This window comes from Lissotriton helveticus, chromosome 8 (genome assembly GCF_964261635.1).
Source record: "Lissotriton helveticus chromosome 8, aLisHel1.1, whole genome shotgun sequence".
NCBI lineage: Eukaryota > Metazoa > Chordata > Amphibia > Caudata > Salamandridae > Lissotriton > Lissotriton helveticus.
This window is the reverse complement of record NC_136069.1, coordinates 1,658,171,317-1,658,198,688: the sequence shown is the minus strand read 5'-3', so window position 1 is coordinate 1,658,198,688 and position 27,372 is coordinate 1,658,171,317. Positions and strand designations below refer to the sequence as shown.

Here is a 27,372-nt window from a genome sequence, read left to right as displayed (position 1 = left end):
TACTGCAGCTTTCCATCTCCGTTGCACTCCTCTATGAGGACCTCTGTTGGTAGAATAGCACTACTGCAGCTTTCCATCTCCGTTGCACTCCTCTATGAGGACCTCTGTTGGTAGAATAGCACTACTGCAGCTTTCCATCTCCGTTGCACTCCTCTATGAGGACCTTTGTTGGTAGAATAGCACAACTGCAGCTTTCCATCTCCGTTGCACTCCTCTATGAGGACCTTTGTTGGTAGAATAGCACAACTGCAGCTTTCCATCTCCGTTGCACTCCTCTATGAGGACCTCTGTTGGTAGAATAGCACTACTGCAGCTTTCCATCTCCGTTGCACTCCTCTATGAGGACCTTTGTTGGTAGAATAGCACAACTGCAGCTTTCCATCTCCGTTGCACTCCTCTATGAGGACCTTTGTTGGTAGAATAGCACAACTGCAGCTTTCCATCTCCATTGCACTCCTCTATGAGGACCTCTGTTGGTAGAATAGCACAACTGCAGCTTTCCATCTCCGTTGCACTCCTCTATGAGGACCTTTGTTGGTAGAATAGCACAACTGCAGCTTTCCATCTCCATTGCACTCCTCTATGAGGACCTTTGTTGGTAGAATAGCACAACTGCAGCTTTCCATCTCCATTGCACTCCTCTATGAGGACCTCTGTTGGTAGTATAGCACAACTGCAGCTTTTCATCTCAGTTGCACTCCTCTGTGAGGACCTCTGTTGGTAGTATAGCACTACTGCAGCTTTCCATCTCCGTTGCACTCCTCTATGAGGACCTCTGTTGGTAGTATAGCACAACTGCAGCTTTCCATCTCCGTTGCACTCCTCTATGAGGACCTCTGTTGGTAGAATAGCACAACTGCAGCTTTCCATCTCCATTGCACTCCTCTATGAGGACCTCTGTTGGTAGTATAGCACAACTGCAGCTTTTCATCTCAGTTGCACTCCTCTGTGAGGACCTCTGTTGGCAGTATAGCACTACTGCAGCTTTCCATCTCCATTGCACTCCTCTATGAGGACCTCTGTTGGTAGAATAGCACTACTGCAGCTTTCCATCTCCATTGCACTCCTCTATGAGGCCCTCTGTTGGTAGTATAGCACTACTGCAGCTTTCCATCTCCGTTGCACTCCTCTATGAGGACCTCTGTTGGTAGAATAGCACAACTGCAGCTTTCCATCTCCATTGCACTCCTCTATGAGGACCTCTGTTGGTAGAATAGCACTACTGCAGCTTTCCATCTCCATTGCACTCCTCTATGAGGCCCTCTGTTGGTAGTATAGCACTACTGCAGCTTTCCATCTCCGTTGCACTCCTCTATGAGGCCCTCTGTTGGTAGAATAGCACTACTGCAGCTTTCCATCTCCATTGCACTCCTCTATGAGGACCTCTGTTGGTAGAATAGCACTACTGCAGCTTTCCATCTCCATTGCACTCCTCTATGAGGCCCTCTGTTGGTAGTATAGCACTACTGCAGCTTTCCATCTCCGTTGCACTCCTCTATGAGGACCTCTGTTGGTAGAATAGCACTACTGCAGCTTTCCATCTCCGTTGCACTCCTCTATGAGGACCTCTGTTGGTAGAATAGCACAACTGCAGCTTTCCATCTCCATTGCACTCCTCTATGAGGACCTCTGTTGGTGGAATAGCACTACTGCAGCTTTTCATCTCAGTTGCACTCCTCTGTGAGGACCTCTGTTGGTAGTATAACACTACTGCAGCTTTCCATCTCCGTTGCACTTCTCTATGAGGCCCTCTGTTGGTAGAACAGCACAACTGCTGCTTTTCATCTCCATTGCACTCCTCTATGAGGACCTTTGTTGGTAGAATAGCACAACTGCAGCTTTCCATCTCCATTGCACTCCTCTATGAGGACCTCTGTTGGTAGTATAGCACAACTGCAGCTTTCCATCTCCGTTGCACTTCTCTATGAGGCCCTCTGTTGGTAGAACAGCACAACTGCTGCTTTTCATCTCCATTGCACTCCTCTATGAGGACCTTTGTTGGTAGAATAGCACAACTGCAGCTTTCCATCTCCATTGCACTCCTCTATGAGGACCTTTGTTGGTAGAATAGCACAACTGCTGCTTTTCATCTCAATTGCCTTCTTCTGTGAGGACCTCTATTGGTAGTACTGTGCAACTGCAGATTTCAAACACCTTTGTAGTCTCCTCTGATGACAGTTGTTTGTTGTGCAGTGTAACTATCTTTTCGCCTCCATTATACTCTCTGTAAGCTGTAGAGTGACTTCAGCTTTCCAGCGCTTGTCTGAGGCTGTGGAAGTCTTGTAACCTAGATGCAGAGCAGTGCTGTATGCATTTTACCCAAGAAGTCACATTTGTCAGTGCACACTCATGCCTTTGTTTTGTATGGTTCAAATATGGCTTCACATTTACACAGAATATATACAGAGGTTGCCTAACTTACTCTCCCGACACCTATGTATGAATATCGCAAGAAGGCCAGTTTTATCTTTTTGTTGATCTGATACTGTTGTTCTTGTATATAGTTATTATTAAAAGAAATCAAATAACAGAATGCAGGGAAAAGGTTGAACTGGATGAACCATTAAGTTGTGAACCCAGTAAGACCGTTGACTCTCAGTCCCCCTTCGGTATTACTCTTTTATAAGAGTCTGTTTAGCTCAGCTCCAGTACTCTCTTCCCCTATGTTATGAGCATAGCTGAGGTACAGCTACAGTCCTTCTTCTGTGAATACATCTCTCAGTAGTATAGCGCAACTGCAGCGTTCCATCTCCATGGTATTTCTTCGATGAGGACGTTGTTTGGCTTTATAGTGCAGATTCAGCTTTCAAGCAATTGTAGTCTCCTTCCAGACATCTGTCAGCTGTATAGTGAAACTGCAGCGCTCCTGGCCCTAGCTTGGTTGCTGGTAACAAACGTATGGTGTTCTGGGTAAAAGGAGGATCAGCCTTTCATAACTTTGGGTTGTGTGAAGAATCAGGTCTCCTAATCTGCTGATCACAAAATCAAATAAATTCCTGCTGCACTGTAAAACAAAAAAATGCTCTGTTTACACAATATATGTATGATAAAAGAATTAAATGTGTGACAACAGAGTCTGCTTTTCAAATATAGAATAGTCCATCATGCATTGCACAAAAAGAAAAAGGACACATCTAAGCAGATAGAGATACATGAGACTAGAATGGTGCTGTGGGATGGTCTGAGATGTGGATAACAATGTCTCATTCCAATGGTGGAAGAAGGCTGACCTTAAGCCCCTTTGTAAGTGCAAGTGCAGACACCATTACATATACATTATCATTTGTTTATCAGATTTATTACGCATTCGATAATGCATATAAAAGACCCTGGTGAATAGTTTTTGCCAGTGCTTGTGTAGATTGCAGTACCAGTGCCCCAGCTGACTCCTGCATTTGAGGTGTTATGGTTTCTGGGTGGCGGGGCATTGTGCAGGGCTTGTAATGGAGCTGCAGAGTGTAGCGAGCAGTGCTGACACTTTGAAACCAGGGGCTGGTACTGAGGAGTCACTGCTGCAGGTCTTTGGCAACTCTGCTCTGAGCTCCTGGATCCCAAGCCTGGCATGGTGCAGTCTACTACAATGCTTGACATGTTTGCGACTGTGGTGGGTCAGCGAGGCTCTTTAGCTCCATCAGCATTAAAATGAAAACTTTGTGCAGTGAATCTCGGGTGTGTGTTGTCTGTGTCGGTGGAGGGGTTCCATCTTCTCTTTTGATTGCACTGTCTCTGCATTGTTTTTGTGGGGCTTGGTCTGATGCTGTTCTGTGATTCTGTTTAGGGCCAGCGATTCAGGTTAACCCAGCCTTCCTGGGACTGCGGCACCTCCATGCAGAGGGACAAGGTGGCAAGCCTTTCTAAGTTACATTTACCTTTCTCCTTTCTCTGAAATAACCTTTCTGACTGCTCGCAGGCTGCATTAACAGGTTGTGGGCATGGTGCCATGTATCCTCTTTCTAAAAGAATCACTTACAATCTCTGCTCTGGTGCACATTTCACAGGGCGGCGGTACTTGCCCTGTCTGGGCCTCACCACAGTGATTCACATTTGATCTGGCTCCAAGAATGTACTGCTCTGCTACTCTATGGTTGCACATGATTGGCTGGATTAGGCCTGGTGCTCAGTTCTGCTCTCTGTCTCCATCTCCCTGTCTCTCTCTCTCTTTCTAGGGAATGTGGTTTCTTCTCGCTAACTCAAACAATTTGCAGTACATTGATGACTATGGCATTGCAGCATGTAGCTCTCATGCATTAACAACAACTAATGGAGTTGCATTGTCTTGAGGCAGTCATGTAGGAATGGTCCCCCAGCCATTAAACTAGAGCAGTATCATTCCCGCAATTGTTGCAGTGTTGTCTACTACTGTCCTTTTAGAAATCGTCTGTGAAAGCTCAGTTTGTTGCATTGCTGTCCTGCTGGTTATGACAGCACAGGTGAGTCCTAAGGTGAATCTAGAGCTGCTGGAGGGGGCACCACTCATAAGCTGATGCACAGCAAGGGGGAGAATCAGACTTGGTTTGAACGCATCTGAACTTCCCTAGAGAAGATGTGGCAAAGATGACGCCAAGCACCTCTGAGACCACTGTACTGATGTTCCGGCTGACAGAAGTGCAAGGGGCAGCTGACCATTGGCCAAGATGAGGTGACCATTGAATGAGATGAGCTGAGCACTGGATGAGATGAGCTGAGCACTGGATGAGATGAGATGAGCATTGGATGAGATGAACATTGGATGAGATGAGCTGAGTTGAGCATTGTATGAGAAGATGAGATGAGCTGTGCACTGGATGAGAAGAGCTGAGCATTGGATGAGATGAGCTGAGCATTGGATGAGATGAGCTGAGCATTGGATGAGATGAGCTGAGCATTGGATGAGATCAGATGAGCATTGGATGAGATGAGCTGAGCATTGGATGAGATGAGCTGAGCATTGGGTGAGATCAGCTGAGCATTGGGTGAGATCAGCTGAGCATTGGGTGAGATCAGCTGAGCATTGGATGGGATCAGCTGAGCATTGGATGAGATCAGCTGAGTTGAGCATTGGATGAGATCAGCTGAGTTGAGCATTGGATGAGAAGATGAGATCTGCTAAGCATTGGAGGAGATGAGCTGAGCATTGGATGCGATGAGCTGAGCTTTGGATGAGATGAGCTGAGCGTTGGATGAGATGAGCTGAGCTTTGGATGAGATGAGCTGAGCGTTGGATTAGATGAGCTGAGCGTTGGATTAGATGACTTGAGCATTGGATGAGATGAGCTGAGCGTTGGATTAGATGAGCTGAGCGTTGGATTAGATGACTTGAGCATTGGATGAGATGAGCGGAGCATTGGATGAGATGAGATGAGCATTGGATGAGATGAGATGAGCATGAGATGAGCATTGGATGAGAAGAGATGAGCATTGGATGAGATCAGCTGAGCATTGGATGAGATCAGCTGAGCATTGGATGAGATCAGCTGAGCATTGGATGAGATGAGCTGAGCATTGGGTGAGATCAGCTGAGCATTGGGTGAGATCAGCTGAGCATTGGATGGGATCAGCTGAGCATTGGATGAGATCAGCTGAGTTGAGCATTGGATGAGAAGATGAGATCTGCTAAGCATTGGAGGAGATGAGCTGAGCATTGGATGCGATGAGCTGAGCTTTGGATGAGATGAGCTGAGCGTTGGATGAGATGAGCTGAGTTTTGGATGAGATGAGCTGAGCGTTGGATTAGATGAGCTGAGCGTTGGATTAGATGACTTGAGCATTGGATGAGATGAGCTGAGCGTTGGATTAGATGAGCTGAGCGTTGGATTAGATGACTTGAGCATTGGATGAGATGAGCTGAGCGTTGGATTAGATGAGCTGAGCGTTGGATTAGATGACTTGAGCATTGGATGAGATGAGCGGAGCATTGGATGAGATGAGATGAGCATGAGATGAGCATTGGATGAGAAGAGATGAGCATTGGATGAGATCAGCTGAGCATTGGATGAGATCAGCTGAGCATTGGATGAGATCAGCTGAGTTGGGCATTGGTTGAGAAGATGAGATGAGCTGAGCACTGGATGGTATGAGCTGAGCACTGGATGAGATGAGATGAGCTGAGCACTGGATGAGACGAGCTGAGCTGAGCATTGGAGAGCAGGATGAGATGAGCTGGGCACTGGATGAGATGAGCCGAGCATTGGATGAGATGAGCCGAGTATTGGATGAGATGAGCAGAGCACTGGATGAGATGAGCAGAGCACTGGATGAGATGAGCAGAGCACTGGATGAGATGAGCAGAGCACTGGATGAGATGAGCAGAGCACTGGATGAGATGAGCAGAGCACTGGATGAGATGAGCAGAGCACTGGATGAGATGAGCAGAGCACTGGATGAGATGAGCCGAGCACTGGATGAGATGAGCCGAGCACTGGATGAGATGAGCAGAGCACTGGATGAGATGAGCCGAGCACTGGATGAGATGAGCAGAGCACTGGATGAGATGAGCAGAGCACTGGATGAGATGAGCAGAGCACTTGATGAGATGAGCAAAGCACTGGATGAGATGAGCAGAGCACTGGATGAGATGAGCTGAACAGGGGATGAGCTGACCATTGGATGATGTCAGTTGACCATTGGATGATGTCAGTTGACCATTGGATGATGTCAGTTGACCATGGAGAGCTGTGACCGTCCTGTCCTCTGCAGAAACGGCCGCTCCCACCACTTCCTCCCGACCTGGTATCGTTGCACAGCGCTTTAACTTTGCCAAGTACTTTAATACAACGATTGCCTGAGATAGAATAATCGCGCACTGCTGGGCATCTGTAACGCTCTGTTTTTGGCTGCTCGCTCTGTGTTTAACAATCTGCGCAGTGTTTATTTTCATTTCAGCCTTCATTTGCGCACGGCTCAACATACAATTATTTCATAGCGCTGCTGGGCATTTGTTACTGCTGGACTTTTATAACGCTTTGTCCCTCACTGGTTGCTGAGTGCATTATACAAATATTTATTTACCTGCGCATTGCACACTGCTGGGCTCGATTGCTTTGGTGACTACGTGCACATTATTTAAAGGGACTGCCACATCTCTTAGCGCTTTTGATCTTACATCGCGCCTGAACAGCTGGGTACTAGTATATTATTCTCCCCATAGGCGCTCCACTGTTTTCACTGCTCGTACCTCATCTCGTCGTACCCTGCAGCGTTTGTTGTTGTTGCTGCCATTTTGTTTTTGTTTATTGTGCCTTCCTCCCACACCGTCACTACACCTCGCTCCCGCCTCCCAGCTGCCCCTCCCACGCCCCTCCCCCGCCACCATCCACTTATGTCTGATGCCTCTGCGCGCAGCGGTCGCGCCCAATGCGCGCCGAAGGTGCGCCAAAGGTAAGCCCGTCTGCGCCCGTCCGCGCCTGGACCGCGACCAGCGCCAGACCCCCTGCCCTACGCCGCTCCCAACCCCCCAGAGTAACTTATGATGCCGCTACTCTCCTCGCCTTCAACGCCGGACGCACCCCACTATGCTGCGTTGCTACCCCAGGACGTACCCACGGCCCATTCTCCTGCCTCTCCTGTAAGTTCTACAGCGTCAGGACCCTCACCAAACACACTTCCTCCACACTCAGCTCCGAACCCAACGACTTGAAATGCATCCTACTGAACACCCGCTCGGTCCACAGACACGCAACCGAACTCTGGGACCTAATCGACACTGTGTCACCTGACATCGCCTTCCTCACTGAAACATGGATGAATGCATCTTCTGCCCCCGACATCGCCATAGCCATACCGGACACTTACAAGATCATTCGAAAAGACCGCACTATTAAAAAAACTGGAGGAGGCATCGCCATCGTCCATAGAAACACCATCAAAATTACAACCAGCTCTGACGACAATCTTGCAACCGCCGAACACCTCCACTTTCAGATCCACACCGACCCCAGGACCACCCTTAGAGGAACCCTCATCTACAGGCCCCCAGGCACCCGATCTCAATTCAGCGACGACATCACTGACTTCGTCAGCCCGCACGCCCTCGCCTCCGAGAACTACATTCTTCTAGGAGACCTCAACTACCACCTTGACAACATTCTCGACAACAACACCACCACCCTCCTGGACAACCTGTCCAATCTCGGACTCAAACAACTTGTTAACACCCCCACTCACACAGCCGGACACACGCTCGACCCTATCTTCACCTCCAGCAAGCACATCTCCTTCGATCGCACTACAGCTCTCCACTGGACGGATCACAGCTGTGTTCACTTCAGCTACAAAACAACCCTGACCCACAACCGTCCACAACCCATTCCCCGAAGAAAATGGAACAAAATCACCACCGACCAACTCCTCGCATCCCTCAGCCAAAACATTCCCACCCTAACAACGGACCCAGACCAAGCGGCCACAAACCTCAGGCAATGGATTACTCACAGTGCGGACGAACTAGCACCCCTGAAAAAACACCAGTTGAAATCATTCAGCAAAAAGGCTCCCTGGTTCAATGATGACCTCAAAAAATCCAAGAAGACATGCCGCACCCTGGAGAAGAATTGGAGAAAAGAACCTACCTCAGACAACATGACCTCCCTCAAGACAGCCACCCGCAAACACCACCAACTGATTCGATCCGCCAAGAAATCAGCATTTAAGGACCGTCTCGACAACAATTCTCATAACAGCAAGGAACTCTTCAATATCGTCAAAGAATTCACCAACCCTCCCGCAGCACCCAACGACATCACTAACTCCCAAGACCTCTGCAATGCACTATCCTCCTTCTTCTACAACAAAATTGCCGACATCCACAACAGCTTCAAGAACACTCCCAATGACCAACTCACCCCACCCCCTTCTGTTACCACCCCTCCAACTAACTACCTCAATTCCTGGAACCCAATCACCATTGAATATACCATTCGCCTCATGAACTCAATCCACTCTGGCTCACCATCTGACCCCTGCTCCCACTACATCTTCAACAAAGCTGACTCCATCATCGCTCCCCAACTCCGCGATGTCATCAACTGCTCCTTCGACTCAGCCACCTTTCCGGAGATATGGAAGCACGCCGAACTCAGCGCCCTTCTGAAGAAACCAACAGCAGACCCCTCAGAACTGAAAAATTACCGACCCATCTCCCTCCTCCCTTTCCCGGCCAAAGTCATCGAGAATGCCGTCAACAGCCAACTCGCAGCCTTCCTTGAATCCAACAACTCCCTGGATCCCTCACAGAACGGCTTTCGAGCCAAACACAGCACCGAGACCGCCCTCATTGCGGCGACCGACGACATCCGAGCACTCCTGGACAACGGTGAAACAGTGGCCCTCATTCTTCTCGACCTCTCCGCCGCCTTCGACATTGTCTGTCACAACACCCTCATACAACGCCTCAACAACATCGGCATACAAGGAAAAGCCTTGGACTGGATCATCTCGTTCCTAGCCGGGAGAACACAGAGAGTCCGACTCCCCCCTTTCTACTCAGAGCCCACAGAAGTCATCTGCGGCGTACCTCAAGGCTCCTCACTCAGTCCCACCCTCTTCAACGTCTACATGAGTCCCCTCGCCTCCATAGCACGTCAACACAACCTCAACATCATCTCCTACGCCGACGACACCCAGCTGATACTTTCCCTCACCAAAGACCCCAACACCGCCAAGGACAACCTTCACGAAGGTATGAAAGAAGTAGCCGAATGGATGAAACAGAGCCGCTTAAAACTCAACTCAGACAAAACTGAGGTGCTCATCCTTGGATCCTCCCCCTCAGCTTGGGACGACTCTTGGTGGCCTTCCGCTTTGGGATCAGCGCCCACACCCACTGACCATGCACGTAACCGTGGCTTCATTCTAGACTCCTCTCTCTCAATGTCCAGACAAGTCAACGCTGTATCGTCCTCCTGCTTCAACGTCCTTCGCATTCTCAAAAAGATCTTCCGCTGGATCCCCCTCGAAACAAGAAAGACTGTCACCCATGCACTGGTCACGAGTCGACTGGACTATGGCAACACTCTCTACGCCGGAATTACAACAAAATTGCAGAAAAAGCTCCAGCGCATCCAAAACGCATCAGCGAGACTCATATTAGACATCCCGCGCCAAGAGCACATCACCGGTCACTTAAAAAACCTCCACTGGCTTCCCGTCAACAAAAGAATTACTTTCCGCCTTCTTACCCACGCACACAAGGCCCTTTATAATCTAGGACCAGAATGCCTCAACTCCCGACTGTCCTTCTACTATCCCACTCGCCAACTAAGATCATCCATTCAAGCCCTCGCCGCAGTCCCGCGCATCCGAAAAACCACCATGGGTGGCAGATCCTTCTCCTTCCTGGCTGCCAAGGCCTGGAACTCACTCCCCACCCACCTCCGCCTTACTCAAAATCACATCTCCTTCAGAAAAGAACTGAAAACTTGGCTATTCGATAAACAATGAACCCCTCCCTCTAGCGCCTTGAGACCCTCTGGGTGAGTAGTGCGCTCTACAAATGCCTGAACTTGAACTTGACCATTGGATGATGTCAGTTGACCATTGGATGATGTCAGTTGACCATTGAATGATATGAGCAGAGCATTGGATGAGATGAGCTGAGCATTGGATGAGAAGATGAGATGAGCAGAGCACTGGATGAGATGAGCTGAGTTGAGCTCTGGATGAGATGAGCTGAGCTCTGGATCAGATGAGCTAAGCACTGGATGAGATGAGCTGAGCATTGGATGAGATGAGCTGAGCATTGGATGAGATGAGCATTGGATGAGATGAGCGATCGGATGGGATGATTGATGAGATCAATGAAGGGAGAGTGCTATGGGGTGAGCGTGGGGCGAAGGAGGCTCCTTGTTTCTCTCTTCGTTTGCATGGTTGCATTTCTCATGCTTCCAGAATAGCTTTTACTTCCTTGGAATTCAGTCCTGATCATGAGTTTCCGCGAATCTTGGTTGGCTCAATTCAGAATGACGATAAATGAATTATTCTTTAAAAAGCAGCAGCACTCGTTACAGTGCTCACTTTTCACCCAAAATCCTTCGCGTTTGGTGAGTTTCTGGCTTGAGATATTATTACTGACAAAAGCTCCCTGTGCTTCCTGAAGATGGGGAGGCTCCTGCTCACTCTGAGCACAGCTGATTACTCTCTGCTTTGGAAATCACTGTTCTTTAAAGATTAAATCGAATAAGTAATAGTGGATTTGCTGGTAGGTGCCTGGATTTATTACTCCACTGTGGTGTAGAATACTGGTTTAGTTGACAAGGACACTGCAGTAGCGCCCCTGGAGTGCAACAAGAGATCCGCTCCAATCCCAGCAATCCACCACAATGCAAATATTATGGAGCTTAATACAGAGGAGAGAGCTGCTCTTTACTACAATGTTAATGCTACAAATAAAGCAGTCCTACAACACAATCAGGCCCATTCCCGGCCCATTCAATCTCCAGCACGTAGACCTTATTAGGCTTAGTATAAAAGAGAAAACTAATCCAAACAACACTTTCGTTAAAACAGAAATTCTTCTAAATGATCAGCTGCACATCGTGATAAGACATCTGCCCACCCCACAATAATTCACTAACGAGGATCCTCCCAGGGTCAATACAGCAGGGAACATGAACATGTCCGGATCTGTGAATGTTATCCAACAGGCTGGATGACAGTCCACCTCACAGCCCAGATTGTAACTCAGTCCGTGCAAAGGAAGATTTACTAGAGACCTTCAAAAACCAGAGGGAAAGGGGAATGGGATTGAGAGAGAGAACAACAATCCGCACGCTCATATCTTCTTTAGCACAGCTCTTCCAGGTGTAACGTCTCTGGCTGAACAGCATGCGGCATGTTCAGATCTTTTTTAGCACAGCTCTTTCTGATGTAACAACTCTGGTTGAACTACACGCAGCATGCTCAGATCTTCCTTAGCACAGTTCTTCCAGGTGTCACATCTCTGGTTGAACAGCACGCTCGATCTTTCTTAGCACAGCTCTTCCAGGTGTCACTTCTCTGGTTGAACGACACGCAGTATGCGCAAATCTTCCTTAGCACAGCTTTTCCAGGTGTCACATCTTGGGTTGAACAGCATGCTCGGATCTTCCTTAGCACAGCTCTTCCAGGTGTCCATCTCTGGTTGAACGACATGCAGCACGCTCCGATCTTCCTTAGCCCAGCTCTTCCAGGTGTCACATCTCTGGTTGAACAGCACGCTCGGATCTTCCTTCGCACAGCTCTTCCGGGTGTCACTTCTCTGGTTGAACGACACGCAGCATGCTCGAATCTTCCTTAGCACAGCTTTTCCAGGTGTCACATCTCTGGTTGAACAGCACGCTCGGAACTTCCTTAGCGCAGCTCTTCCAGGTGTCCATCTCTGGTTGAACAGCACGTTTGGATCTTCCTTAGCACAGCTCTTCCAGGTGTCCATCTCTTGTTGAACGACACACAGCACCGCTCAGGTATTCCTTGACACCGCTCTTCCAGGTGTCACATCTCTGGTTGAACAGCACATTTGGATCTTCCTTAGCACAGATCTTCAAGGTGTCCATCTCTGGTTGAACGACACGCAGCACGCTCAGGTCTTCCTTGGCACCGCTCTTCCAGGTGTCACATCTGTGGTTGCAGCACGTTCTACACTGAGGCTCTCGAGTAACAGAATGATTCATGGCCCCAGAATACGCCAAGCAGGATGAAAGCCATAAGCCGTAGAAACAAGTGTTGAGTCCGGATTCTTCTCAGTAGAGAAGGGTATATGCAGAAGTATAGGAATACGACAGATCCAAAACTTAATCCAAATAGCAAGGTCAACTTAACAAGGCAATTGGTGAGTTAGCCTAGAAACCGCATCGGGTTAAATAATTGTAGGTAATGGTAGAACGTGAGCAAACTATTCGGCAGGCAGATCACCAATGCAACACACTGAAAGTTACCAGGCAGATTCCTTAAGCCTCCATGCTGATTAATTAGTGCTGCTGCCTGTCGTGACTCGGAAGTCCCAACCTTGCCTAAGATGGCCTGCTACTCTTGGTGCCCTATCCAACAAGGGCAGGTCCACCTCTGTCTTAAAGGAACACGCTTCACAGATCTTGTAGCAGTCGTCAAAGCCCGAATACGTTGCTGATTCCTCACAGGACCAAAATCACACCTTTGTTAAAATGCCAGGTCTGATGTGGGCAGAGTAACTGCGCAAAGACAATGGGAGTTGGGGTCCCGTATGGCAGACCTGAGAAGCCAAGGAGCCCAGGTGATGATGAAATTCCCTGCAGCACTGAGGGTGGTATGGAGAAATAAGACTTATAATTTTTCATCCATCCAGGAGGTTGATACTTTTTTAACTAACATGAAAGATGCCCAGCGTTAGGTACCACATCCTCCTATATGCAAACAACAGGGTTAGAACAGGAACTATCCAATGTAATGTCTACACATGCGCCTCACCCTCTGGTGAATAGTAGATATATAAAGGAAAGTTTTTGCAAAAAAAAAAGGTTTAAAAGGTTAAATGCAGTTGAAAAAAAAAAATGAAAAAAAAAAGATGAATATACACATATAGAATGGTTAGAAGCTGACTGTGGTAGTCACTACACAACTGAGTAATTAAAAAAAAACAAAAAAACACCCACATATATATAAAAATAAAAAAACTAATTTAGAGACACTTTTTGTTTATATGTTTATAGGTTGTTTAGATAATAGGAGCACAGGAATTATTTACACAGAATCCGGTGGCAGAACCCAAGTTAGGACTAATGGCTCTCAATGGCGATTAAGATCGCCAAAGCTTATAAGGGGGGGTTCCCTACGGGGGGTGGTGGGAGGTGGAGGAAGGGGAAGGAGGGGAGGGTGATAAAAGAAAAAAGTATTCCTCGTACAGCCATAAAAGTCAATAAGATTATGATTATCTCCTTTTATAAGGATTATGGAGCAGACCCGGAGCTTTCCTATTTTTTTTATTTTGTACCTTTTAGTGAATATACATTATCATGATTGATATTCTTAAAAAAATCAAAATAGTAAGTTGGAACGTTAATGGGTTGAGGGAGAAAAGGAAATTTAATAGAATCTGTGAATTTCTGAGCAAGACTAAGGCCAATATATATTTACTGGAGGAAACCCATCTGGAGCAGCAAGAATGTAAATTAGCCTTTAAAAATCAAAATGGGTCCAAGATCTTCTCTGCTCTAACCAAAAGGGTAACACCAGAGGAGTGGCGATGATAATCCGAGCAAATAGTGAGATCAAGGTAGTAAAGTATGAGACTGACTGTTCGGGCAGATAGTTGACCGCATCTCTGGTCATAGATAAATCCCGACTGGCCTGCGCAGTATACTATGGGCCAAATCGTGACTCCCCAGAATTTTTGATAAGTCTTAAGTCTAGCCTTCTAGATCTAAACATGCCCGTTATCTTGGGGGGTGATTTCAATTTAGTCTTTGATGCTACCTTGGATCGCACATCCAGAGCCCCGTTTACACCTCCGCCCAAATCAAAAATGGAGCTCAAAAATATAATGAAAGACCATAACCTATTAGATGTGTGGAGGATTAAAAATGGCAAAAGAAGAGATTATTCTTTTTTCAGTCATAGGTACCGGCACCACTCACGAATAGACTACTTTTTGGTAGACCAGAATCTATGTTCAGCAATCGACTCCATATTATACACCCCAGCCCTGATATCAGACCACTCAATGGTAGAATTAACGATTAAGGTCAAACAGGGAGAACAGGGAAGAAGATGGACCCTTGATAGAACAATACTTAAAAGAGATGATATAAAAGAAAATCTGGTCAAGCTAATAGTCGAATACTTTGGGTTTAATAATGGTACTGCACCTGACCATACGGTCTGGGAAGCTTTTAAGCCCTACCTGAGGGGGCACCTAACTACCTTTACGATAAAGAGAAATAAGGCAAATAGAAAAAAGGATGAAGCCTCTCTTTTTATTATAAAACAGAAAGAGCAGGAGCTACAGAGAGCATCATTGAATCAACAGTCTAATTTGACTATTATTCAGAGGGAGCTAGATGGCCTAAAAGCTGAGTACCAGGCGAACTTAGACAAAATAATCAAAGGTAGGTGGGACGCTAGTAAATTACAAAACTTCTCTTACGGTGAAAAATGTGGTCGGCTGTTGGCTTGGAAGAGTAGGCTAGATAAAGTCAGAAACCAAATAAAAGAATTAAAATTGCATTCTACGGGGAATATATCACATGATAATACTCAGATCTCCGAGGAAGCTAAATCTTTTATGCAAGATCTCTATAAAGAGAATAATGATTTCTCATCTCAGGAAGCTGTAGACTGGCTTAATCAGCTGGATGTACCCCAGCTATCAGAGATAGATAGTGCCTTTTTGAGCTCAACTATTAAAGAAGGAGAGGTCTACAACCAGATCAAAAAGATGGCTAAAGGGAAAGCAGCAGGCCCTGATGGGCTTCCGGTCGAAATATATCAACTAGGTACCGACATAGTAGTTCCCATACTTACATCTCTATTTAATAAAATACATTTGAAAGGAGAGTGCACCCCAAACACCTGGTCGGAAGCTACAGTCACCTTAATTTTGAAGCCTAATAAGGACCCTCTGGTCATCGAATCCTATAGGCCAATCTTGCTGCTAAATACAGACTATAAAATCTTTGCTGGGGTCTTGGCAGCAAGATTGGCCAGAGTTATTAAAACTGTGGTGCACGAGGACCAGAGGGGCTTCATGCCGGGTAGGCAATTGAACGAACTGACCTTCCAGGCCATTGCTGCCATAGACGTTGCTATTGAAAAGAAACTCCCTTTGACCATTGTTGCCATAGATGCCGCTAAGGCATTCGATCAAGTTAAATGGGCTTATCTATGGAAGGCATTATCCGGATTTGGTATCCCGATAAATTTTGTAGCATCAATTAGAGCACTCTATTCTAGTCCTAAGGCAAAAAGTCTTGTCAATGGTCTCCTCACAGATTGGGTGAAAATATCACGTGGTACCAGGCAGGGGTGTCCCCTTTCCCCGTTATTATTTAATTTGTATATTGAACCCCTTGCTATTCGACTGAGATCAGATCACCTAATTAAACCCTTCAATATCTCAGAATTGTCCTTAAAAATTGCATTATACGCAGATGACCTCTTGATGTTTACCTCCAACCCAGAAGAGGCAATCCCACAACTTTTTGACCAGGCAGAAGTGTTTGTGTCTATTTCGGGCTACAAAATAAATAAAGAAAAGACGGAGATCATGCAGTGGAATCAGGAGGCGGTACTCCCTGAGGCAAAATCACGCATGAGATATCTCGGAATACATTTGGCTCAAAACATTACAGAGTTATCTAAAATAAACTTAGATAGAATCTACAAGGAGATATGTGACCTCTTACAACGCTGGTCAGGTCTCCAGTTGAGTATTTTTGGGAGAGTAAATTTAATCAAGATGGTCATCCTGCCCAAGATTACTTTCCTGTTCAACTCAATCCCATTAATGTTTAGTCCAAAAGACATAGCGAAAATACAGGGGAAAATCGGCTCCTTTATTTGGAACTCGAAGACAGATAGAATATCCTGGAAAAAGCTGAGAAGAAAATTAAACTCAGGAGGATTAGCTCTCCCGGATATACTCATCTATTGCCATTCTTTTCATTTTAAAAATGTTAGACTTTTGGCATATAGGGCTGATACATCATCTTTGGGTCGTTTCAGGCATTACTGCATGGCATTCCACAGGGACATGAATACTTTTTATTCAAGTTTGAGGATCCCAGGTTCTACAAGAAAGTCAGATTAAAGATCTTGGGTACAGCGATAAAAAATTGGGTATTTCTTAGAAGAAAGCTGGGAATCCCCTACTATGCGTCCCAGGCTCCGATATGGGACTCCCCGGGAACACCAGAGTGTCTCAGAGATCAGCTGTCACGCCCTCTTAGATTAGCAGACATAACGCACTGGAGGGATTTGCAAAACAACTCACAGCTCATGGACTGGGAATCCCTCTCTAGATTAACAGGGGGAACTCTCACCAGGTTTAAATACTACCAACTCTCAGCTTGGTGGGCCACTATACCATGGGTTTTTAATACCTCAAACCCAAAGTTTGACCAAGTAAACAGAAAGGAGAGATGGAAAAAGAGATATCCTACTGGTACTGGGCTATGGTAGAGGCAGAGGATGTGACGGAGCCAGAAATCCAAAAGATGTGGGGTGATATTGAGGGTTTGGATCATGATAATTTGAAAGATCTGTGGGTAGGTTCCTTTGAGATGTTAAACTCCGTGGTTAAGTCCGCCCCCCTCAAAAGGAATCACCTTTTCACTCTATACAGAGCATATCTATCGCCGAAAAAACTATCAAAAATCACGAGCCTAGAATATAGCTGCCCAAGATGCAAATCTCCCTCTGCTGATGATCTTCACATGTTTGCAGAATGCCCAATGCTCATAGAATACTGGTCTAAAATAGAAGAGTTCTTGGCTGAGGTATTGGAAATACGAATTGCGGTTACCCCAAGGACAATCCTGTTTGGGCTTGTTGCAGAATACCAACTGAATGACATTGTGGCTAAATTTACCTTCTATGTGATGGTCTTAGCAAGAAGGGAAATATGTAGATCCTGGAAGGATGTGAAACCTTCAACCTTTTCAGACTGCCTAAAATATGTTATCTATGTCAGCGAATCTGATATAGCCTGTGATAGCTCTAGCTATGTTAAGATCTGGGCGGCCCTTGGGGCATGGCGGAACAGATGAGCATATTCCTATGATTTCACCAGGGTACTGTTGGGTCTTTTCCTCCAATCCAATAAAGGGCTCCTCGGATAAATAGGATTGGAGTGGATTAAGCAAACAGTATAAGCTGGAGGGGCTTCCCCTTCATCTCTCTCCTTAGGGCTGGGTATCGAAGGTGGAACATCTTAAATACAGGAGAGAGGAGGAGATCTCCCCATCCAGAATACCCACTTTGGCATATGAGGAATAAAAAAATAAAACAAAATTTTTTTTTTTTTTAAATGCCAGGTCTACAAAGGTATCAGCCATGCCGCGGTGTGAGAAATCCAGATTCATACAATCAATTCAGCAGCATGTGGATCCGACCAAAATAAATCCAAGCCACACCGCTGTCAGATAGTCAACAAAAGTAGCAGCGACACAGCATGATAACCGTTCCAATCCCGTGCAGTGATTCTACTGAGATTATTAGAACACATGACAGTAATCCATAGCCCAGCGTTGAAACAGCAGTTAATGAACATGCGGATCCGACCGGAGGTAACACAACAAACTGAATAAATTCAAGCCACACCGCTGTCAGATAGAAAGTCAACAAAAGTAGCAGCGACTCACATTAAGAGATCCATTCCCGTGCAGTGATTCTACTGAGATTAATATAACAGAGCAAACTAATCCGCAGCCCAGCGTTGAAACAGCAGGTTCGAGGCATGTGGGCTGCTAAATTCATATCTTAGCATTAGATCGCCGCCTAGTGTTGGGCTCGGATGATTGCACATTGTTGTCCTGGAAGAGTCTTCGAAGTATCCTGAGATAGGTGGCTCCTCCCCTGGACTACAGTGCGCATGGGCATCGGCTCCATCCCCAGATTGTTTTTTTCCGCCATTGGGTTCGGATGTGGTCTCGACGTCTTACTGTCGGAACCAAGAAAAACTAACTTTTAGCGGCCAAAAGGCCTCGATTTTCTTGCGTCGGTATTGTCTGCGCACGGTCTCGAGTCTTCCGTCTCTTGGAGCCGGAATAAGCGGAGTTTTCTTCGCTCTCTGACCTTTGAGGCCTTCTCATCGCGACACGACTGCAAGCCTTTACGGACATGGAGCGGAGCCCGTTTAAGTACTGCCCGCTCTGTGGGTCCAAGTACCCACACATCGATCTACACCCCGTGTGTAACAAGTGCCTTTCGCCGGACCACGACGACGGCAAGTGCAAGGCCTGTGCACAGTTCCGCTCCAAGAAAACTCTCAAGCTTCGACGCGCGGTGCGCTTGGAAGCTAGGCAAGCGGCCCCGGATCCGGAGAACATCTTCGGCGACCAGGAAGAAGAGGTCCAGGGTCACCATCTACAAATCTCCCCACCAGAGACGGAGGTCGAGGCGGATCCGGGAGACGACGACGGAGTCGCGGGTCAAGTCCTCGAATACGTCGAAGAGGTAGGAGACGACGATGAGATTTATGGGGCCGCGGCAGACAGCTCGGGGGACGAGCTCTGCCCCGAAGGTTACGAAGATACCGACCGGGACACGGGATCGCCTGTCGGCCTTACCCAAGACCCGTTGCCGCAAGCCACAGCCCCGCCTTCAGGCCCGGCTACGGACTCACTTGCTGGGCACGCTGTTTCGAAACCGAAACTGAAACCATCGGGATCGTCGACACCTAAAATGGCCGACCCGAAAACGAAACTGAAACCTAAGGACTCGAGTGTCCCTAAGATGGCTGCCGTGCCGGTGAAGAAAACGGTGCCCGTCACCCCATCGGCTCCGTCGACCTCCGGTCCGCAGAAGCCGAAGAAGTCTGTCGATTCCGATGCTCCAAAATCGAAACCGACGCCCGAGGAGGGGGCCTCCAAGAAGGATGGTCGGCACGGATCAGCGGCTACGACGCCGTCCAAGCCCGCCAAGGTCGGCTCCAAAGAGGCTACGCACAAGAAGTCTGCGCCCCGGCCTCAAGAATCGGAGGTGCCGAAGACGGGTTCCGCGCCCAAAGCGCACAAGGCCCACGAAGACGTCGGATCCGAGGGACCGATCAAAGCATCCTTGTCGGCGACGAAACACACTGGCAGTGTACCGTCCCCCATTGCGGAGTCACTGCAGAGAATCAGGGAGAAAGCCTTTGCCCCATCGGCTCCGATACCATCACCGCAGCCGCAAAAGGACACTCCGGCAAAGCCTTCTGGAAAACTCCTCTTTCTCTTGCCACCTAAGGAGGCGCCGAAAGCGTTTTCAACAAAATCGGCTCCGAAACAGGTTTCATCGCCGGCTGGCCCTCTTCCACGTCAGGTACTCGAATCGGAAGACGATTCAGAGCATTTCATCGAGGCTGCCACAGGCAAGCTGACACTCTATAAAAGGAAAATCACTTCGGAGCCAGTGGACTCCTACATCATCCCACTGAAGAAAAAGAGGGTGCCCCTTGACGCCTCAGGCCTCACGGAACCAATCCAGCCTCCTCCAAGACGGAGCCCTACTCCCTCCCCAGAGCACTCTGTGGGTGAGGGGTATGATGAGGATGAGCAGTACAATTTCCCTATCGATGAACCTGATGTACAACCGGATTCATACGATGACACTGGTGACCAGAACGCCCAAGGTGTGGGCCAAGACCCGCAGCTCTTTAATGCACGTGCATCCCCGACTGAGGACTCAGCAGGCTTTCATGCACTACTTGAAAGGGCGGCAGCCAATCATGATGTGGACATGCATGCCGACCCGGTTGAGGAAGACTTCCTTTTCGACACCTTTGCAATCTCTGAAAGGACAGTAAAAACACTTCCTATGCTAAAAGGTGTCCTCAAACATGCTGGGGACATTTTTAAGGAGCCTACAAGAGCGAGAGTGGTCAACCCTCGCATTGAAAAGAAGTACAGGCCTGCACCTGCGGACCCCGCCTACATCCGGGGACAATTGCCACTGGACTCTCTTGTGGTCGCCAATGCCAGGAAGCGTGCCAACTCCCAGACAACGGGTGAAGCTCCTCCCCCGGATAAGGAGTCCAAAGTGCTAGAGGCAGGGGGCAAAAGAGTAGCTGCACAGGCATCAAACTTTTGGCGCATCGCCAATACACAGGCGCTCTTGGCGCGTTACGATAGGGCACACTACGACACCCTAGAACAGGTCGTACAACACCTGCCTCCACAGTTCCAAGAAGCTACACAACTGCTCATTAACGAAGGGAAGCTAATCTCAAACGCAGCCATCAAGTGTGCGCTTGACGCTGCAGATACAGCTGCTAGGGCTGTCAACACTAGCGTTATGCTGAGACGACAGGCGTGGCTACGCATCTCAGGCTTTAAACCGGATATTCAGACAACAATTCTTAATCAACCGGTCAATCCTGATAGTCTGTTTGGTCCAGATGTTGACACCACCCTAGAGAAAATAAAAAAGGACACGGAAACTGCTAAATCCATGGGGGCCCTGCAGTCTCAACAGTTTCGTGGCAGCAATTTTCGTCGCTCAGGTGCACGTGGGGTCACCAGAGGACAAATGGGTCAACAATCCCAGTTCTCAAAAGGTGGAGCACAATCCTCGTTCACGAAACAGAACAAGGGAGGTTACAGGAATAACAGCAACAGAGGTCGCGGCAGAGGAAACAACAACCCCCGCTCCTCTACTCCAAGCAAACAGTGACTCTCTGTCACTGCCCTCCGACCACCTAACACCTGTCGGGGGGAGACTGCAGCAGTTCCTGCCCGTCTGGAAAAACATCACCACAGACAGGTGGGTGCGACAACTAGTCCAGTATGGTTATTGCCTAGAATTGAAGTCCACTCCACCCAACATCCCGCCAAGGCAAAGGCCTATGTCCGCAGAGCACTTGCTCTTATTGCAGCAGGAGGTAGTGGTGATGCTGCAAAAGGGAGCAATCGAGCAAGTGCCGCTGGGAGAGGAAGGCACAGGGGTATATTCCCTGTACTTCCTTATTCCAAAGAAGGACGGATCTCTCAGACCCATTCTAGATCTACGCCCCCTCAACCTGTACATACTATCGGAACATTTCCACATGCTTACACTGCAACAGATTCTTCCCTTGCTAAACCAAGGAGACTTCTTAGCAACCTTAGATCTCAAGGATGCGTATTTCCACATTCCACTACACCCGTCACACAGGAAATACCTCAGGTTCACTATTCAAGGCAGGCACTACCAGTTCAAGGTCCTACCCTTCGGAGTCACAACAGCCCCGAGGGTGTTCACCAAGTGTCTGGCGACAGTAGCGGCGCACCTCAGGAGGCAGAACATCCATGTCTACCCCTACCTGGACGACTGGCTCGTACAAGCCAAGTCAGAGCAGCAGTGCGCCGCGGACATGTCAACTACAATTCACCTTCTTCACGATCTGGGTTTCTCCCTAAACTACCCAAAATCGCATCTTCAGCCGGCACATGTCCGGCAGTTCCTAGGTGCAACGATCAACACCCTGACGGCCATGGCTCAGCCAAACCAAGTCAGGATAGACAGCATGCAGGCCCTGATCCAAAGGTTCAGGCCACAACACTCACTTCCAGCGAGAGTGTTCATGCAGTTGATAGGCATGATGGCCTCCTGCATCTTCATAGTCCCTCACGCACGGCTACACATGCGCCCGCTCCAGGAGTGCTTAGCGAATCAGTGGACACAGGCTCGTGGACAATTGACAGACCTAGTGTTGGTTACCAGTCGGGCATACGACTCTCTGCATTGGTGGACTCCACACAACCTTTGCAAGGGCCGACTGTTCCAAGAGCCTGTGCCGCAGATTGTCCTGACAACGGACGCATCTCTCCAGGGATGGGGAGCTCATGTGCTCACTTACACAGTGCAGGGACTATGGTCAACGCAGCAACAGAAGATGCACATCAACTATCTGGAACTGATGGCAATCTTCATGGCGCTCAAGTCCTTCATTGTACATCTGTGCAACAAGGTCGTGCTAGTCCGGACGGACAACATGACCGCGATGTACTACATTCAAAAGCAGGGAGGCACCCACTCGCCACAGCTGTCTCATCTGGCTCAGAGCATGTGGAAGTGGGCCATTCAGAGGAACATTTTCCTCATGGCAGAACACCTCCCAGGAAAGGACAATCAGATGGCGGATCTGCTCAGCAGGTACAGCCATCAAATGCACGAGTGGGAGTTACACCCATCTGTCCTCCACCCGTACTTCCAGCAGTGGGGTCATCCGGAGATAGACCTGTTTGCCACAAAAGAGAACGCAAAATGCCAACACTTTGCCGCCAGGTTCCCTCACCCACAGTCGCAGGGGAATGCGATATGGATGAACTGGTCAGGCAAATTTGCGTACGCTTTTCCGCCAGCCCCTCTAATACCGCTGGTCGCAAGAAAGCTAAGGCAGCACGAGATGACTCTCATCCTAGTTGCTCCAACGTGGGCGCGCCAAGCATGGTACACCACGTTCCTCGAACTCTCAGTGGTGCCGCATCAAAGACTGCGTCTCACGCCCAGTCTTTTGACGCAGAACCATGGAGAAATTCAGCATCCAGATCCGCAACAGCTCAACCTGGCGATCTGGCTCCTGAGGTCCTAGAGTTTGGGTACCTTAACCTGCCTCCAGAATGCATGAGCATCATCAAGGAGGCGAGGAAACCAACTACTAGAGCATGCTATGCTGCAAAATGGAAGCGTTTTGTCATCTACTGTACAGCCAATGACATCAACCCGCTTGATGCATCTATCCCCAACATCATCTGCTATCTGTTGCATCTTTACAAGTGCAATCTGGCGTACACTTCCATTCGGATACATCTATCCGCCATAGCGGCTTATCTTCAAAACAGGCAGCACCTCTCTGTCTTCAGAGTGCCCGCCATTAAAGCCTTCCTTGAAGGTCTGAAAAGAGTCATTCCCCCAAGGACACCGCCAGCTCCAGTGTGGAACCTCAATGTCGTCCTCACCAGACTGATGGGACCACCATTTGAGCCACTGCACTCGTGTGAACTCCAGTTCCTTACGTGGAAAGTAGCTTTCCTTATAGCTATTACGTCTCTGAGGCGGTTCAGTGAGCTGCAGGCGCTCACAATCCAAGAGCCATTCATTCAAATTCATCCAAATAGGGTAGTGCTACGCACTAACCCCAAATTCCTTCCGAAGGTGGTGTCACAGTTTCATCTAAACCAAACTATTGACTTACCAGCATTCTTTCAAAACCCGCAAACGGTGGCGGAAAGAATGCTCCATACCTTAGATGTACGGAGGGCGTTGATGTACTACATAGACAGAACACAACCCTTTAGAAAGACAAAACAACTCTTTGTTGCCTTCGCACCACAACACAAAGGCAACCCAATTTTCAAAGCAGGGATAGCCAGGTGGATTGTTAAGTGCATCCAGATATGTTATCAAAAAGCCAAGCGCACTTTAACAATACCCCCCAGAGCGCACTCCACACGCAAACTGGGGGCATCCATGGCTTTCCTAGGGAACATTCCTTTAGAGGATATTTGCAGAGCAGCCACGTGGGTCACACCACATACCTTCACAAAACACTACTGTGTTGATGTGCATTCCAAGCAGCAAGCAGCTGTAGGACAGGCTGTTCTCAAGACACTTTTTCAGGTTTCTGCAGCTGGCACGGGCAACCGCCGCTGATGGAGGGACTGCTATGTATTCTATGCTAAGATATGAATTTAGCAGCCCACATGCCTCGAACTGAATATGCTACTTACCAGTATGCATCTGTTCTTGGCATGTAGGGCTGCTAACATTCATATCGCCCGCCCTCCTCCCCGGTGCCTGTCGCAGCTGCAGATATACTATTGTATTTATTCATTAGCATGGACATCCTTTACACTTTTCACTCCATCTTCTGCCACAATGGCGAAAAACAATCTGGGGATGGAGCCGATGCCCATGCGCACTGTAGTCCAGGGGAGGAGCCACCTATCTCAGGATACTTCGAAGACTCTTCCAGGACAACAATGTGCAATCATCCGAGCCCAACACTAGGCGGCGATCTAATGCTAAGATATGAATGTTAGCAGCCCTACATGCCAAGAACAGATGCATACTGGTAAGTAGCATATTCATTCATGAACATGTGGATCCGACCTTGATCACTTCAGCTCAGAAAACCAATCCAAACCGCACCCTTGTACAGCCACACTGATTCATGAACCCACCCCAATGGGGATGGCAGCAGGCTAAATACAACCGAGAAAACGAATCAGAACCACTCCCTTGTTAAAATAGGAGCTCTACTAAAGTATCCGCCATAGGGTATCGTGGCGCTGAATTACAGATGCATTTACACACTGTAAAAATACACAGGGCGCGAACGACTCATAGGGCCAAAGCAACACTTCTTTCAGTCTGTTGGGGACATGCAATGTGGAACTTGTAAAGTGCTAGTAAGATTTCTGCTGATTGGTACTTGTCTTATTCCTTCAGTACACCTGGCTTAGAATGAAGCCAATTTCAATCTAATTAATGATTTGATTTTTAAATGTATAAAGCCCAGTGAATGCCCTGTGGCGTCTTGGCGCTGAGGGCTCAGAGGAACGTGCATAAGAAGGGTGTGCAGGATGCGTGTTTATAGGTCTGTTAAAAATAGCCATGTTTTGAAAGATTTCCTGAATAATTTGAGATTCGGGCTGTTTTTAATTGTTAGTGGAAGGAGATTCCAGGTTTTTGCAGTTCCTAGCAGGAAGCTCCTACCTCCCCAGCGTGCCTGTCTGTACCTGGGGACTTGCAGCAGTTTTAGCTGGCCGAATCTCAAGCACCTGGAAGGCACATATTATTTTATGCGAGACGTCTGGTATAAAGGGCCCATGCCTTGGAGCGCCTTAAACGTAATACACAATGACTTGAAAAATATTCTTTTCCTTACAGGCAGCCAGTGCAGAAGCATGCGTGTTCGGACACGTACCTCACTTAAAGGGTTACAACCCCCACACCTCCACCCCAGCTGGTCTTTTTCTTCCTGTCCATAATCATTATCCTTGTGTTCTCGGATTGATGGTGTGCCCGTTTTGCTTTGTGTGGGTACATAGTATGTCCAGATACTTCTGCAGCCCCACAATGGTCCTGGTTATTAAAAGGTCATCGTCTGCTTAAAGGAGGCACCGGATTGGTTTGCCTCCCAGTTTTGGGGCTTGCACGTTCACTTCACCAAGGGTTGTCAAGAGATATCAGCCAGACATATATTGTCAAATATGCTTTTCAGTAAGTGGAGCAGAATATTCCTTGGTGCTAGCTTCTGCCATAAAATGCTTTGTGGAACTGAATCAAAGGCTGCTTTAAAGTCCAAGAAGCATAGAAATAGCAAGGATTTAAATTTTGTTTTAGCTGCGAGCATTGCCAGATCCAGGAGGTTTTTGGTGGTCCCCAGGCCCTTTCTAAACCCTGTTTGGTGGGGGCAGGTGAGATAATATGATTTTCGTCTGCCCAGAACTCAAATTCTAGTTCGAGACCTGCGTAGTATTGAGCCCCGTTGTCCAACAGGGATATTTACTGGTAGTTTCCCGGGTCTGAGGCCTTCCCTCTGTTATATATCTGATGAATTAACGCCCCTCTCCAGGACTACATTATTTGTTCAGTGGAGATACAATGGTTAAATATAGGTGTTAATAGGCACACTCAATATTCCGGGTTGTCTTTGAACATTGGTCATGGTAGGCTATTTGGCAGTGTGGCCCCATCTCGCCTACCCCTGTTCAGACCTGATGCCCGATGGAGCTACCTGTTAGCTATAGAGGAGATGGGCTGTGGACTTCCCCCTCTGCCTTTCACCTAACCAGCCGGACTTTGGGCAGACTCTCCTTCGTCTCTCCATCCATCCTATCCATCCATCCTATCTCCATCCTTTCTCCCTCCTACACCTTACCCCACCCCCTTACCCTTCTAAGCTCTTGAAATGTTCTCTTGTAACTGATGTAACTTGTAATTGATGTAATTTTGTGGAACCTTATGTAAAGTGCTCTGATACCTCCGGGTCTAGCCAGCACTATATAAAACTCAAATAAATAAATTGCATCAATAACCTGTTTGTGGGAGCAACCTGTGGATTTCATAGATGGGGGTCGCTGGGTCCTGAGATTCGCGGATTCAAATGTTCCATATCTGTGGCAGTTTCAACCTCAGGAATCGCTATTACTGTGGGTTTTTGGTGAGTCACTGCATGGATCCGTTGGGCCATGATGGTATTGTCTTCCCATTGGTGTGCTGATATGTTTGCAGCATTAGCCACGGGGTATTCTCAGTGACTTTTATTTAGATCGTCCAAAACTTCTTCATGTTTCTTGATTTGTAAGTGAAGTGGAGTATCGCCCAGTAGTTATCATAGGCTGTGCATCTGAGAGCCTAAATTTCCTTCATGTATAACTTCACAGCGGCTGCAATTCTTTTCCCTAGACACGTCTGAGTTGGGTTGCTTTTAAAAGATCTAAGCTGTTTATGCAATTGCTTTTTAATGGACCGTATGCTGGTGTGAACCTTCAGCAGAATCTTCTGTTTCGTGTGAGAGCATATGCTCCCTTAATGTGAAGGAAACTCCTTAATTAATTTCTTGGCTACCAGTTCCCAGGCCTTACTCTGGTCTGATCATTTATATCCGGGTTTTCTAAAGTCTGTCAGCGGTGCTCCTCAAAGCCCTTTTCTGTGGAGCTTTTCCAGTTTAGTCTCTTTAGGCTAGTAGTTGGTGATGCTGAGCTAGAGTCTCAGCTGTTTGCTAGTAGCTGGCTTTTGTTGCTCAGATGCAGAATTTGCGGA

The 27,372-nt window shown here is 47.8% G+C and overlaps 1 protein-coding gene across 11 annotated transcripts in view; it reads left to right on the top strand.

Annotated features, from left to right (window-relative positions):
- The window catches only part of ARFIP2 (ARF interacting protein 2), a 294,672-nt gene that overhangs the window by 178,332 nt on the left and 88,968 nt on the right, over window positions 1–27,372 (top strand). For 4 of the 11 annotated variants that reach the window (XM_078658739.1, XM_078658730.1, XM_078658733.1 and 1 more), the window contains exon 4: window positions 3,779–3,841. The exons of the other annotated variants lie outside the window; for them this stretch is intronic. In XM_078658739.1, the coding sequence (XP_078514865.1) occupies window positions 3,779–3,841 (63 nt within the window). The remainder of the gene's footprint in view (window positions 1–3,778; window positions 3,842–27,372) is intronic. 11 annotated transcript variants of the gene reach the window in all.